Below are 14679 nucleotides of genomic sequence, written 5' to 3'. Positions count from 1 at the left end.
CCTACTCTCTTGTGACTCAGGACCATCTTAGCAATGTGAGGTGACCAATTCATGGTGTCCGTAATCCGTATTCCGAGATAATCAAATTCGGATACTTTTTCCAAGGGAACAGAGTTAAGAATGGGTGGGCGGCCCAGTTTCCTTGGAGGATTTAGAATTAGAAACTTAGTTTTATCCACGTTGATTACCAAGCCCCTTGAGTCACAAAAGTTCTGGAAGCGGGAGAGCAACTTCTGGAGGTCTTGCGGGGTCTTAGAAATCAAGAGTGTGTCGTCCGCAAAAAGTAGAGTTGGAATCCGCACTCCCCCTAGACAAGGAGCGTCTGCTGGTTCTTGCTGGAGATAATCCACCACCCCATTGACATATAATGAAAAGAGGGTGGGCGCTAGAACGCATCCCTGTCTCACACCCCGAGACACTGGGATCTTCTCTGTTATCTCTCCGTTCCTCCCCCAGCGAACCTGAGCAAAGGTATGGGCGTGTAGGCTAATGAGGAGGGACAAGATGTAGGGAGGTAATCCCAACCCATAAAGCACCCTCCATAGCTCCTCCCGAGGAACAAGGTCAAAAGCAGTCCTTAGATCTATAAAGGCCAAGTATAGACTGCCCTTGCCTAGTTCCACCACCTTCCAGCCAAGGAGTGCCAACCTAAACACCTGCTCTATCGTCCCTGTACCTGCCCGGAACCCTGCCTGGAAGTCTGATAGTATTTTGTTTTCCTCCACCCAATGAAGAATCCTACCAAGGATAGCTTTACCTGCTATCTTTTGGGAGGAGTCAATGAGGCTTATGGGACGGTAGTTCCCTGGAATTTCTCTAGATCCTTTCTTATAGATTGGGACCACCACCGCCCCTTTCCAGGATTCGGGCACTGGCCCCCCCTTCATGATGTCATTGAGGAGTGCCGCAATGACCCTCCCCCAGGCCCCTGGATATGCCCGCATAAGATCCCCAGGTAAGCCATCTGGGCCTGCTGCCTTCTGGGGAGCTACCCACCCAATCACCTTTTCAATTTCTAATACTGAAAAGAGATTGTAACCATGAGCTTCAGATACTAGTGGGGGGAGCATCCGGACGTTTAGTGCCCCATCCGCCGGAAGGTATAGAGCCCCAAAATGTTTTACCCAGCTTTGTGGGGGGATGTTACAGGGTCTCATGGCATCATCAGGCCTGTTCCGGGAGCCTACAAGGTTCCAAAAACCCCTTGAGTCTCTGCTTTTACTGGCGACAAGTAGGTCCTCCCAAAATTTCTCTTCCCACTCTTTTTTAGCAATTTTAAGGGATCTGTTGTAGGCCTTCCTTGCTTCCAATATATCGGGGTGGGATTTGAGTTTCACTGCCTCTACAAGTTTTGATTTGTTTAGCCTACATAGTTGTGTGTACCACCCACTACCTTTCTTTACACCTCCTTTCTTCCCTGCCTTATTCGAGGAGATGGAAAACACATTAGTCAGCGCCTCTGTTAGGGAGGCAAAGACCTCGCAGGCCCTCCCCACCCCTTCCGGGAGGGTCCCCAAGTTTAACAATGCGTGATCTAGGAGGGTTGTTATTTCTCAGACCTTTTTCTCCGACAGGATCAATTTGGCCCATTTTAGGCGCCTTCCACTAAGCGAGACTACCGAGTCATCGGGGGGGGGGGGGGGCTAGTGTGGGGTTAATGAGACCCTTCTTAGGGTGACACCACCACTGGACCATGGTCAAGGAAAGTGGATTGTGATCTCTTTCAACCGTCGGGACCACAACCATGTCCCTCACCTGGCTCCACAGACAAATATCTAATAAAATGTAATCAATTCTAGAGGTATGTCCTGGTCTGTTGTAAGTGTGAGCCCCCCCCCTGTCTGAAGCTGTCCTCCCGTTCAATGCCCGTAAATTTGATTCGATGCTCAGGGTGTATAACTGTAACGCCACCTCTGACCATCTCCTAATGGGTACAATCTCCAGAGTTGAGATCCCCATCTTTGCGTCCTCCTCATCCTGCTCTAAGGCAACATCCGAGCCCAAGGGCTCGAACGTACAATTCATATCTCCCGCGACCAGGGTACACAACTTGTGTGAGGTTGAACTGAGAAGGCTGTCCAGAAGAGATAATATAGTGGACTTCCTCCCGCCCTTAGTCCCTCTGGCGTATACATTATAGATATTCAATATTGTACGACCCCTGGAGTCTCTTAGAATAATGTTTTGAATATCGGGACAGCCTGTCTGAGACTCCTCTATTCTACAGTCTAGGGAAGCTGCCACCCATATGAGCAAGCCACCCGAAGGGCGTCCTCTACCCGATTCTGAGATTTGTGCAGGCACAGAGTAGGAAGAATATCCCACCCTGTGTAATGGGTCCAAACTCCAGGTCTCCTGGAAAATGCATATGGCGTGGTCGTCAACCAAAGCATTCCAGTCTGGGAGGGCCAATTTTCTCGCGATCCCTGCGACGTTCCAACTGAGAACCTTAAGGATATGGTCCGTCACAGCTGGTGCGTCGCTGACCATGAGAACACTCCTGTCTATAGGCCTCACAGGGGGAGCAGGCAGATTACTGTCCAAAAAAATGGGCAGAGAGTCTACCAACCCACTGTCACCTGTACTTGTAGGAGAGGCTATTCGGGGCGGTGGTACTGTTGTTGAGCCTATTCTATTAGCAGTTACCAAATCTGACACTACAATTACCCTCGTGTCACCCTCCTCCAGTCAACATCTCCCTACCCCCCATAGTGGATTCTGCCCGATATGTCCAGGACCCCCAACCATACAAGGGTTCCAGCTCTGGCCTGTGCCAGTTGTAATATCAAAGAAGGGAGGGTGATCAATTGATCAAGCAGGCACTCTTTTACCACTTAAACAAGTGGAAGGTCCGGTATCAGCTAGTGCCCTAGACAGACCTAGGTAAACAAAACTGGGTTGCTGAAGCGTTCCTAGAGAGGGGGTGGTGTTTGTCTGGCGTGACCGAGGGTGTAGATGTAACACCTTTGGGCATCCATTATGTTGGATGTATTTGCCTCACACACCCATATGGGTGTCATGCTTCATCATCGGCGGTTGCTCCTCGTTGGGGAGGCGGTGCAATCCCCAACGGGCTCACCTCAAAGAGGGGCTCTTTGGCGGAGATCTTTTGTATCCAACAGCCTTATGGTGAAGTGCGGGTGTGTGGGTAACGAGGCAAGTAGCCTAGGGGGTGATTTAAAATGTAGGGGGACTGCCGGAAACTATTTTATTCTGGGGGTATCCCGCTGCAGTTAAAAGCGTGAAGCTAACTCGCTAGGAGCCAACCAGTTAAGTGAATTGGCCCTAGATGAGCTTAGGAGGAGAGTTGGTCAACATGTTTCTCGCAAAGGGATATTACCCGCGATTCATCAGGACCTATCAGGTGTAGTGGATAAAGAAAATACTTAAAATAAACAGCATGCTACTGTCATGTGTCTGCCACCTTACGTGTGGGGGTCAGTTACCTCTGTGGTATAATCCTATGCCTAAAGGTCAGGGAAGATGTGCCACATGGGCATTCGGCGGGTTAGGTACCGCGGGGTTGAACCTTCAGGTTTGGCTCATACTGCCCGTGTCCTTGCTGGTACACCTACCCTACGCCGCCGAGCACAGATAGGTGTATCTGTGCTCGGCGGTGCAGGGACTCCTGGTCTTCAGAGTCCCTGCGGCGCGCGCTCACCTCAGCCTCACGGAGCTCCCTCCTCCTTCTTCCACGCACTGAGCAGCCCTCCTGGAGCCTCGACCCCACGCCTCAAGCCGCGGAGCGGGTGCTGCAAGGAGTAGACGAGCGGCAGAGGCGGTCAATCCCTCCGGGGATACAGGGAGGCTGGATCACAGGAAGTCAGCGTCTACAGCGGCAAAGCAGCAAAGCACCCAGGTAAGCCTTGGACAGAGACAGTAACTGACTTGAGGACCTTGCTGGTCCTCCTGACTAGCTCCCTGCCGGAGTTGATCGCCGTAAGTACTTCTAACCAACCGAATTGGCAATTACCAACGTTTTATTTTAGCACCTTAGATTATATAACTGCTGGGAGCAGCCTTTGTTAAAATTAGTGTATTACATCCTTTCTGCTGAGACAATTGTATTAATGACTGAAGAAGCAAGTCAGGATGTCTTTCTTTTTTTTTTTTACAAGTGTAGGAAGCTGGCTCTGTATATACTATACCAAAGCAAGGTATACTGTGCACAGAATCCAGTCGATCCCCAGAGGTATAGCAGAGGCTAAAGTAGATAATACCGTACTCTCTTTTGTGGCTGTGTGGTTGAGCAGTCAGGCTTATCAGAGGGTAGAGTTAAGCATTTGTTGTACGCAAACAGGCAAGAAATGATGTCACACACTCAAATAGTGAATCCAGACCAACTGTTTGTATAAAAAGTTGTTACATTGTTGATTTTATTACTGGAAACAAGATTTGCTCAGTAGCAGTTAAGTGATACTTTCAATACAATACTTTTCAAGATACGGTGTGTACTGGTTTTGTAGAAGCATACAAGTTACTTTGCAGTAGAGAAAATGGGGTGTAAACTCTGTAGAATACTTGCAATTACTTTAGATTACTTTCTAGTTACTTTTCCATTACTTTTCTAGCTTAGGGTAAAACAAACTAAAAAGACAGTTTAGGCACTGTAGTACATCAGTAAGCAGGACAACTCAGTAAGCAGGGCAACTTGTAGGCATGAATTTACTTTTGTTGCAATACAAGGCAGAGTAAACAAACATTTTTCAAAGGAAAACCACACCATGCAATCCCATGGGGAAAATTAAGTTAGCAATTGCAGGTATGCTAAACGGTTTACAATACCTATCTTTTAGGTGCAAAACCAGGGTTCCGCAAGGTTCAGTTCTGCACCTGGACTGCACCACCAGCGGCCCTGGGGCGGCCGGGTGCAGAGTGTAAAATTTGGTACCGGGCCAATGCCAGCCAATGGGGCTAAGGGCACCGTGTGTTGAACTGCTCACGGGCAGGACAACTGGGCTGGGATGAAGATCTTTTGGGGTTAGGTGAGGGCAAAGGGGGACGGACCCAAGGCAGCACTAAGACCACACCACCAGTGGCACAAAGGGCGGCCGTGTGCAGCATCGGGCGACAAATGCGGTTATATAAAGAGCTTCAAAATCAGTCCCAGGCTGCAGGAGTCTGTCAGGAGGCCTGGAGCAGGGTTTCTTGGTTCCTCAGGGGCTTGATCTTTTGTGGACAGGGCTGCTGTCCACGGGAGTCTAGAGTCTTTATAGAAGTGGGGGTTAGTCGTCACCAAGTTTGGAGGTCGCTGATCCTTTTTGGAGCAGTCGTTTTCTTCGCAGAGGAGTTCAAAGCTGCTGGCAGGCCAGTATGGCTGGGGTCAAGTCAGTTGGGCCTGGAGTCTTCACTGCAACGGCTTCTTTGGGTTTCAGTCTTCTTAGGTCGTCGATTCTGAATTCTGGGTTCAGGGCTGCCCCCTAAATACTGTTTTTAGGGGGCCTTCTAGGGGTCTCGAGTTAGTAGTCAATGGGCTACTGAACTCAGGGTGACTACACCCTTAGTCTGCTCACCCTACGTGGGGGAGTGAGCACATTCCCTAACCCTGATTAGGGGATGCCCGTAATCAACAAGAGGAGTGGGCTTCACCTTGCCTCCCACATGAGGGGTAGAGGTGGCCACACCCGCCTGGGTTTTCTAAATGTTCCCGTCTGTCTTCCCACGAACAGGGGGTGAGACAGGAAAGGGACCTGCTCCTGATAGAAGGAGAAGCTGGGTGTCACGTTGCAAAGGCAGCAAGGCCTTTGAAGCTCCCCTGCCACAGATGGCTCTTCCTGACCTGTGGGAGGTGTGAACACCTTTGCCCAGGAAAGGCTTTGTTTCTGGGCACTGGGAGCGAAGGTTCCCACCACAGGGGTCCAGAAACCTGTCTCGTGGTGGCAGGCTGGTGCTCACCAGTCAGGAAATCACCAGTGGTTGGTTCAGGAGTCCCCTCTAGAAGGGACCCCCTGAGTGCATGGAATAATAAATCTGACCGTGGCATTAGTACAGGTTTATTATTCTGAGATGTTTGATACTAAACATCCCAGGATTCAGAAAAGCCATTATGGTGCTAGGAAACTCGTAATGACCAGTTTCAAGGACATATACTCAGGATAGCTTTACTGGACACTTATAATACTCAAGAATGGCCTTCGATATTATAGGGACCTGTCTGCTCATGCAGATAGGTCCTCACATGAGGTATAGGGCACCCTGCCTTAAGGGAGACTTACCTAGGTCTCAGGCAGTGCTGGGCAGGGATGTGTGCCATGTTGACTCTTTGCTTTTAGCTGCACCACAACATGCAGGCTGCAATGACAGTGGTGCATGTTTGTGGTGAGAAGTCCCCGAAGGTGGTATAATACACACTGAAGAACTCAGATGCCTTTCCCTGGCTACCATGTCGTTGGTACCATAGCTATCCCTTACAAAAGACTTACAGGAAGGCCAGAATTGTGCCAATTGTGGAAATATTGGTACAGGTTAGGGAAAGAGCACAGGTCCTGGGAACCTGACTGACAGGGACCCAGGGCACATGAAGTCAAAGTGGATCAGAAATCTGCCAAAAAGTGTGTGTTTACTGCAACCGATACCCACTTATCTACAACAAGCATTTATTTTTCATAGATGGAGCAACATTATGGTCTATTAAACCATTCCCAAAGAGGATGTTGTGAAGTGTGTATCCTGAATCATTTCAATGTGCTTTCAAGTGTGGTGATCATGGAAAAGGAAGGCAACTGACTAGGGTCACGTTGTTTGGTCAAGCTTGGAAGCTGAGATTAAAACCAGGTTTCCCAATTATACATTGTGCACTTTAGAACCAGGATGGATATCACATTCTTTCCCCTTCAGCCCTGATAGAAATGTTATTAGTCACTCAAGAGGCAAGTTGGCCGTCTTATGCCTCCTATATTAGGCCTTTACCCTTGTCATAAAAGGAGCTACATTATGGTCTATTGAACCATATTCAAGAGAGATTGTTGTACAGTGCACACCCTGAATTAAATTATTTCAAGTAGCTCTCAAATGTGAGGATCACTGAAAAGGAAGCAGAGGGAAGAACAGGAATTGCCCTACATAAACCTGGAAAGCTGTGATTGAAACCAGTGTCTCTGGGTCAAGGCCCGTAACTAGTTTTGCCCTGGGTCAGCTTCTGTCTGACCTGAGCATGTTATGCAAGAGCATTCAAATGATCTTTTTATCAGATGGGTCAACAGCAGTAAAAACACCCTTATTCATTTTACAGCTTCACTTTGGGCAGAAACCGTGCACGTTTACCTCCTTCAGAGGACAAGTACAACTTGAGTAGCATCAGCACAAGCAAGTACAAATCTGGAAACTGGAGTGCAAGCTTTAGTTCCTCACAGAATAGGGACAGCATGACAGTAGCAAAGCAAGTATCCCTCGCTCACAGAAGACAAGAGCAATCTTCCATTTCCTCACAACAGATCAAGCATTGCAGAGTTGTATAAGCTTTCATCACTCGCAGTGCAAGAAGGTTTAAGACATGAGTGACAGCTAGATTACAAAATTTTATGAACAGGTGCTTACCGCACTGAGAGGAATGTATATGTGAATGAGTGAGCAAATATGCAAGCACCGACACTATTCTCACCTAGGCGATATTCCATATCAGCACCCTACAAATCCTGCAGCCATCGCTCTGAGACCTATTTTTATTAATTCTTTGTTTTTCCATGTAGTGAGAAATTTCAGTAACCTACTTGGTCATTGTCATTTGGAAAGGCCTTGTCACAGCTTAATTTGCTATGCTCTAGACCAGCACACAGGTGTCAACCGCTTCATAAAGGTTTTGAAAGCGTGCGCGCATTCGGCTTTGTGTAATGCCACTATCGGTGCTGCACAGTGCACCAGTTTAAAATGTTTAGGCCACCAGTGTTGCCACCTACACTGCACTGTGCAAGTAAACAAACAATGTGGCTGATGCAGGTGGCAAACTGCCACAGCAAAGTGGCAAGAGTGAGCGGGTGTATGCATGGGCACCCTGCCGTAAAGTGAATAAAGCATGCGGGAATGGCCGGTTACTTACCAGTAATAGTCAGAGTCATAGACCTCTCCATCACAGCCCTTACATATGTGTGTGTGTAAGCTCCACCCCACCCCCCCAGACATCCTCAAGCACAAACTGGAAAAATATGTAAAGCGCTCTGATACCTGATTCGGTTCGGGTCTAGTTCGCGCTATATAAAACTCTGCAAAAAAAAAAAAAACGTCCCTGGAGAGGTGTGGCGCCGCGGCCAGGGCGACTGACGCTGGAATCTGGGGATCAGGGTTCGATCCCCGGCTCCGGCGGCAGATTAGCCCAGCACCATGCGACTCTGGGCAATAGCTTGCTTAATCTTCCCGACGGCCCCCAGCGCCTAGAGACCCTACGGGTGATTGTGCGCTATACAAATGTGGATTATTATTATTATCCCTACCCTCCAGGCCACGCCTACATTTTGTGGAACATATCCCCAGACCTCACCTCCGGAAATCCTATAAATCAAAGCACAAAAAGCCTAATACATGGAGGGAGGGATGGAAACCAGGACAGTGATGGGTAATGAATATTACTGGTAAGTAACCGGCCATTACCTCCTAGTCAGACCTCTCCGTCACACTCCTTACATACGTGAGCAGATACGCAAGCAAAAAATAAATAAATTAAATTGGCTTCAAACACCACATCTGCAGAACAGACATTTAAAAGCAAGAAGCAGCACATTTACACCACCGGCACAGAACCCAAGACAGTGCCCTCAATACTGGAAGACACATCCCCACCCACCACCAAGCAGTAATTGGACATAAAGGTGTGAGGCGAAATCCAAGTAGCGGCCCTACAAATCTCCGCCATTGAAGCCCCTTGCAAACAAGCCAGGAAGCAGCCACCCCCCTGGAAGAGCGACCCTGCACAGCCCCAAGTACCAGCACCCCTCAGGACTCATAAGCCGCAAAGATAGCCCTCTTCAACCAACAACAGCATCAACAGAGGACTTAAGACTCTGACCCGCCAAACCAAAGGTCTCAAAAAGGGAATCCACCTTACGAAAAGGGTAGATACAATCCAGATATACTCCAAGGGCCCGCTTGACATCCAAACGGTGCAGCATAAGCTCCTCCTCAGACAGAGGATCAGCACACAGAACAGGCAAAACCAACTCATCCAAACAATGGAAAGAGGAGGGCATCTTAGGAACAAACGCAGGATCCGGCCTGAGAACCACCCTTTCCGGATAGCACTGGAAAAAAACCTCACAACACAGCAACGAGACAAACTCCCAACAATCTTGCCGAGGTAATAGCCACCAGGAAAAAGACTGATGCTCAGAAACCGCAGGGAATACTCCTCCAGCAGCTCAAACGGGGCAGACTGCAACGCCAGTAAGACCAAAGGAAGGTACCAACTAGGTACCAAGTACTTAATCAATCACAGGCTTCTTGAGAAAACAACTCCTCAAGAGTCTCACCACACCATCATTGTCCCGACCTCGAAAGACCCACACAGCAGCCCACTGAGCGGGTAAAGGGGAAACAACCAATCCCAAATCAAAACCATTCTTCAGAAAATCCAAAACCTTCAGTGTCTACTGTCAAGGCAGACCAGCCCTTTAACTACTACATACTCCATAGGGTATACCTGACACCTGAGCGCATAGGCAGGTATTTCCACATTCCTAACAACATGCCCCCGATGTGGAGACACAGGAGCACACCTCCTCTAAATGTTTTAGTCATGCCCTGCGATACACGCTTTCTGGGAGGGAGTTATATGCATGATAGCGGAGAGTTTTGAGAAGGAGATCCCATGAACCCCAGGTCACTGTCTCCTCAGTTGGTTTCTCCACCCTGCAAAATCGAAGATAACAGAAAGATTCCAGGATCTAGCATACAATATTACCAAGCGGGGAATAGCGCACAATTGGAAGGAAACAAAGGGCCTGTGATTATTAGCCTGGAAGACTGAGATGGTAAAGTGGGCGAGCTGTGAGGGGCATGTACTCCTGAGGGAGGCGCAGAGGGGTCTGGGAGGCATGGATGGAGTTATAGCCTGGAATGTATTAGTGGATAGCCTGACCAAGCTGTAGCTGGCCTCACCAGTGGCTTCTCCGACGGCATCACCCAAATGAACTGTATATGTCACAATTGAGGGCCTGATGTGTGGAACATATTCCCCATTAAGGGACACAGACCTGAATCGCCGGGGGGGGGGGGGGGGTCGCCCCCTCGCTCATGACTTCTGCTATAACTGATCATCCTTCTTTCCTAATGCGTAACCCTGGATTTAATGAGTAAATTGAGTGTATTGACCGATGGCGGGGAGGGAACAGTACTGTTAATTGTATCAATTCAGATTAACAGTGCCGGATTGAATTGTTCATTGTAACAAGCTGTACCTTGGTGCTGCACTGTGGGGCGATTATACTGCAGGTTTTGATTGCTTCTGAAAACTCAATAAAATCAGGTTAAAAATATAAACGTTGACTAGCCCTTCCCAGAACACGAGCCCTGAAACGAAACCCAATGCCTGGCATAAGATTTCAGCGTAGAAGGTTTCCGAGACTACTGAATAAGGAGAGCCACCTCAGGAGAACAATCCAGTGCCACAAGGCTCAACCTTTCAACAGCCAGCCTGCCAACTGCAACTGGACTAGGGACTCTTGAGACAGCCCCGGAAGCCTCAGAGCACAGGGGTCCACGGGAAGCTTCCAACACGGTAACTCTGCCAACTGTAACAGAGGGAACCACAGCCACCTGCTCCAGCCCTGCACTACCAGGGTCACAGACGCCCTGTCCAGCTGGACGTTCAGGAGAACCCTCTGAATCAACGCAATCGGAGGAAAGGCATACAGCAACGGGGTTCCCCATGCAAACAACATTGCATCCACCTTGCAAACCTTGCTTGATGGGCTCAGAGAGCAAAACCAGTCCCTCATTGCATTCTCGGGGGTCGCAAACAGGTCCACCTTGGGCACCCCAAAACGTCTGCATTAGGACCACCCACAAAACATCTCGGACAGGGAGAGAAACAACCTGCTCAACCGATTGGCCCCTGAGTTCAACACCCCAGGAAGATGAACAGCCCTTAGTAACAACATATTCATCTCTGCCCGCTGGCAAATCTGCTGAGTTAAGAAATTCAGAGAAGCCACTGTTGCACTCCCCTGATGGTTTACATAGCACACCACCACAGTAAATTCTGTCCTCGACAGAACATCCTGATGCACAATCAAAGGGAGAAATCGAACCAGGGCCATTTCGAAAGCCTTCAACTCCCTCCAGTTGGAAGACATCCGAGCCTCCTCGACCAACCAGATCCCCTGAACTAAATCCTGAGCAAGCACAACCCCCCCCCCCCCCCCCAAACCCAGTTCGCTGGCATTTGTAGTCAAAACCATCCTGTCCTGGAGCACAAACAGAGAACCCTTCATGAGATTCCCCACATTCAGCCACATATGTAAGGACTGGGACGGGAGGTCTGACAAGGAGGTATTGGGGTCAATAAAACCAAGGTACACCTCGTAAACCTACATCTTGTTCGCTGTCTGCTAGAATAAAAACAAGCCGTCAGCACATTTCCACAGAAACACTGAAGAGCAACGAAAACCAAGTGTATCAGGTACGGGGCACAAAAAAAACCTAAATTACCACGGGGCAAAACCCATGCCTAGAGTGCGTAAGCATTTGTCCCATGGAGAAATATCTGCAAATCATGAGGGCCATGAACCCACGCACCCCTCTGTCTGGAATTGAAAATGCCCACTGCTGTCATTCTCCGGAGGCCCTTGAGACACCCTGTTGACATCCCTTAAACTATAGTGGTATCTGGCTTCTATGGTTCAGGGATAACACCAAGTTCTTGGAGGAGAACTCTTTTTGTCCCCACTGTGCAAATGCACAACTGAACATGCAATAACAGCACCCCCTCTGAACAAATGCACTACTGGTGTACATGTCAGAATGAACCCATAAAAAAAAATAAAAAAAAAAATAGGCCGGCTCATTCTATGAATCCTTGACTAAAATAAAATATCTACCCAAGCAGATACCTTATATTAGCCAATTCAAATATATTAACCACCATATTACACATGCAATACCCTTATCCAAATTAAGTTATGCGCTCAGTTTAACACATGTTGAGCTTCCCCATCAAAACAGCCAACTCGCATAAACTTGGTATATGCTCAGTAAACTGAAGTAGTCAATGATTCTTACACCACTCTATGTATCCCTCAAAGTTCTTGCACCTTGAATATGCTATACATATTATTACCTTAATATACAATGCTAGGCCTGGGCGGTGAACTCCGCTCTGTTCACGGAGTTTGCTGAGTTTTCTGCATTTCGCAAAGCTTGCAGAATGCAGAAAACTCCCCTCTGCGTAGTGCAGCAGAGTTTTTCCCCCGCTTGCGAACGGTAAGTTGGCGAGAGCGAGCTGCAGCTCCGGTAAGAATTTCTACTTGAGCGGCAGGAAGACCAGTGAGAACGGCAGTTCGCGCTGCACTTCACCACTTGCGGAACTCCGCAGAGTTTTTTTGTCACTTAGAAGAGTTCTCGAGTGGCCGAACTCCAGAAACTAAGGCACACAATTAACCCTGCACACGGGAAGCACAGATTTCAAAAGTCAATAGTGCATCATATTTCAAAGCACAACAGAATATAAGTAAATAGCTTCCCAAATTAAAAAGACCAGACAATCCTATTTTTTGATTGTAGAAAATGTCCTTTTTATTTCAAAAACTTAATTCTTTAAAATACACGACAGAATTGCTTGCCAACGTGTTTCATCCCTCATGGGACTTCTCCAGGGCTCAAAAGATTCTTTGTCTGCTGTTTTTTAGAAGTATGATATTTAGATCAGCAAAAGGAATATGATATATGGTTAAATCATATTCCTGATGTCAATGGGCGCCTTGACGCCCATTGGGCATAGTTGCGCACGACAAATGACATTTCAATGTCGCATCTGTATGAGCGAGAGGCATCAACAAGGCACCATGTAGTCAATCATATCAATGTAATGATTTCTTTTGTATTCATGTACATGTTAGATTTTTGTTAGGTCTCGCGTGGCAACCTACATCTACGACAATACCCACTACTTAAAAGAGGTCTGCCGCCCCCCCCCAATAACAAACGGTAACAACTGCCCTTAATATCTCAACATATAGTACCCCCTATTGGGAAATACTGTCCAATTACGAAGACGTTCTTTTTACATGAAGGAATCACATGTGATGATCGATTCCGAGCATGGATACCCGTGGGCATTTCATTTCGCTGGAGGTATCAATGCTGGGCTCTTCGTTTTGTTGGGCGTATATACGGGGGGGGGGACTTTTTGTGTGGAATAAAAATGATGGTCGTTTCACCTAGATCAGGTGGGCTTTTACTTTACTTGGTGACATGCAGTACGTACACTTTTTGGAACATATGGACAATAGTACTTGGGGTCACCACACATATAGTTCACTATGTTATAAGAGATCCAGAACACACTAGGCTTTTCCTTCTATTATGTGGGGTAGCCAGATGATGGCTCCGTGTCAGTTGGACACCAGCTTTCCAGTGGGGAGATTTATTTTAACAAAGTGGTGCATAATGGATGAAATGATTGATTGTAATGCATTGAGCCAAATGCACCAACACGTTTTAACGGAGTTACTGACTGAAGAACAGTTGGATATTGGAAAACAGTCACCCTAAGCTGGTGACATTTGTTTACGTTTCTTAAAGGTAAACAAGACCACATGTATAAAGGAAGAGTCCGCTTGGGAAGTTGCTGAACGTAAGCTCTGTTCCCGTACTCTTACCTGGTACTGCGGCAGCGTCCGCAGCAAATAACAAGCCAGAGCTTCGTCGCAATGGAAACTGCCGTTATGGGTGCCGATACGGCTGCGCATGGCGTCGTCCTGCCGGGGGCGCTTGGGGTCTGCCGGCATGCGGAGAGCGGGGAAGCACGTGGAAGCAGAGATCCTGCGGTAGACTGTGAGCGCCAGAAAAGTGGAGCAGCGGGGAAACATAAAGCGGAACTCCCCCGCCGACAGCAAAAAAAGAAAGCTGAGAAACTTCCGGGGAGGTGGCGGCCATGACAAAGACAGGCAAGGATCCAAGTATTGGGTATACTGTACACAAAAAGTGATATCCCGCCTGACCTCAACAAGACGGCTGCTCAATCTTCCCAAGATGTAGCCTGAGTGCCCAGAAGTGTAAACTAATCGGTGCTGCCCCTCTCGGTCATATGAGTAAGGACGTGTTTCTTGGGTCCAGCAAAAAAAGGCAGCTTTAACTGTTATTCCAGCCTACTTAGCTGCCAATGTTTCAGATTGACATTTTGATAATTTCAGTGTAATTATGAGTGATATTTCAATTCCAATTTGACAAGAGAAACTCTTGTTAAACTAGTCCTACCAATGTACATCTTTTACCCAGGCAGTCAAAATAGCTAAATTCTGCCCCTATATGCGAGGCCCTATACAGGAAGGTTTTTACATAGCTATTACCTCTGTGATTAGGATTACTGCTTGATATACTATTTTACCAAAATCATATTGTGCATATATTTGTAGTTTCTATGCAAAGTATTTAGCTTTGCATACCATTGAAGTACCATTCCTTTTCTGAAGTAAAAGCACCGACTGGACTTTACAATTTATTGTCCTCCTGATCGATGCAGTGATAGTTTTA

The 14679-nt window shown here is 47.7% G+C and overlaps 1 protein-coding gene across 1 annotated transcript in view; it reads right to left on the bottom strand.

Moving 5' to 3' along the window:
- Window positions 1-14085, bottom strand: part of MYG1 (MYG1 exonuclease) — a 151220-nt gene extending 137135 nt beyond the window's left edge. Inside the window, exon 1 of the mRNA XM_078687613.1 lies at window positions 13806-14085. Coding sequence (XP_078543739.1) covers window positions 13806-14015 — 210 coding nt within the window. The 5' untranslated portion in view covers window positions 14016-14085. The remainder of the gene's footprint in view (window positions 1-13805) is intronic.
- Between the last annotated feature and the right edge of the window lie 594 nt (window positions 14086-14679).

The sequence above is a fragment of the Lissotriton helveticus genome, chromosome 1_1, assembly GCF_964261635.1.
Source record: "Lissotriton helveticus chromosome 1_1, aLisHel1.1, whole genome shotgun sequence".
NCBI classification, from domain to species: Eukaryota; Metazoa; Chordata; class Amphibia; order Caudata; family Salamandridae; genus Lissotriton; species Lissotriton helveticus.
This window is presented reverse-complemented; position numbering and strand designations above follow the sequence as displayed.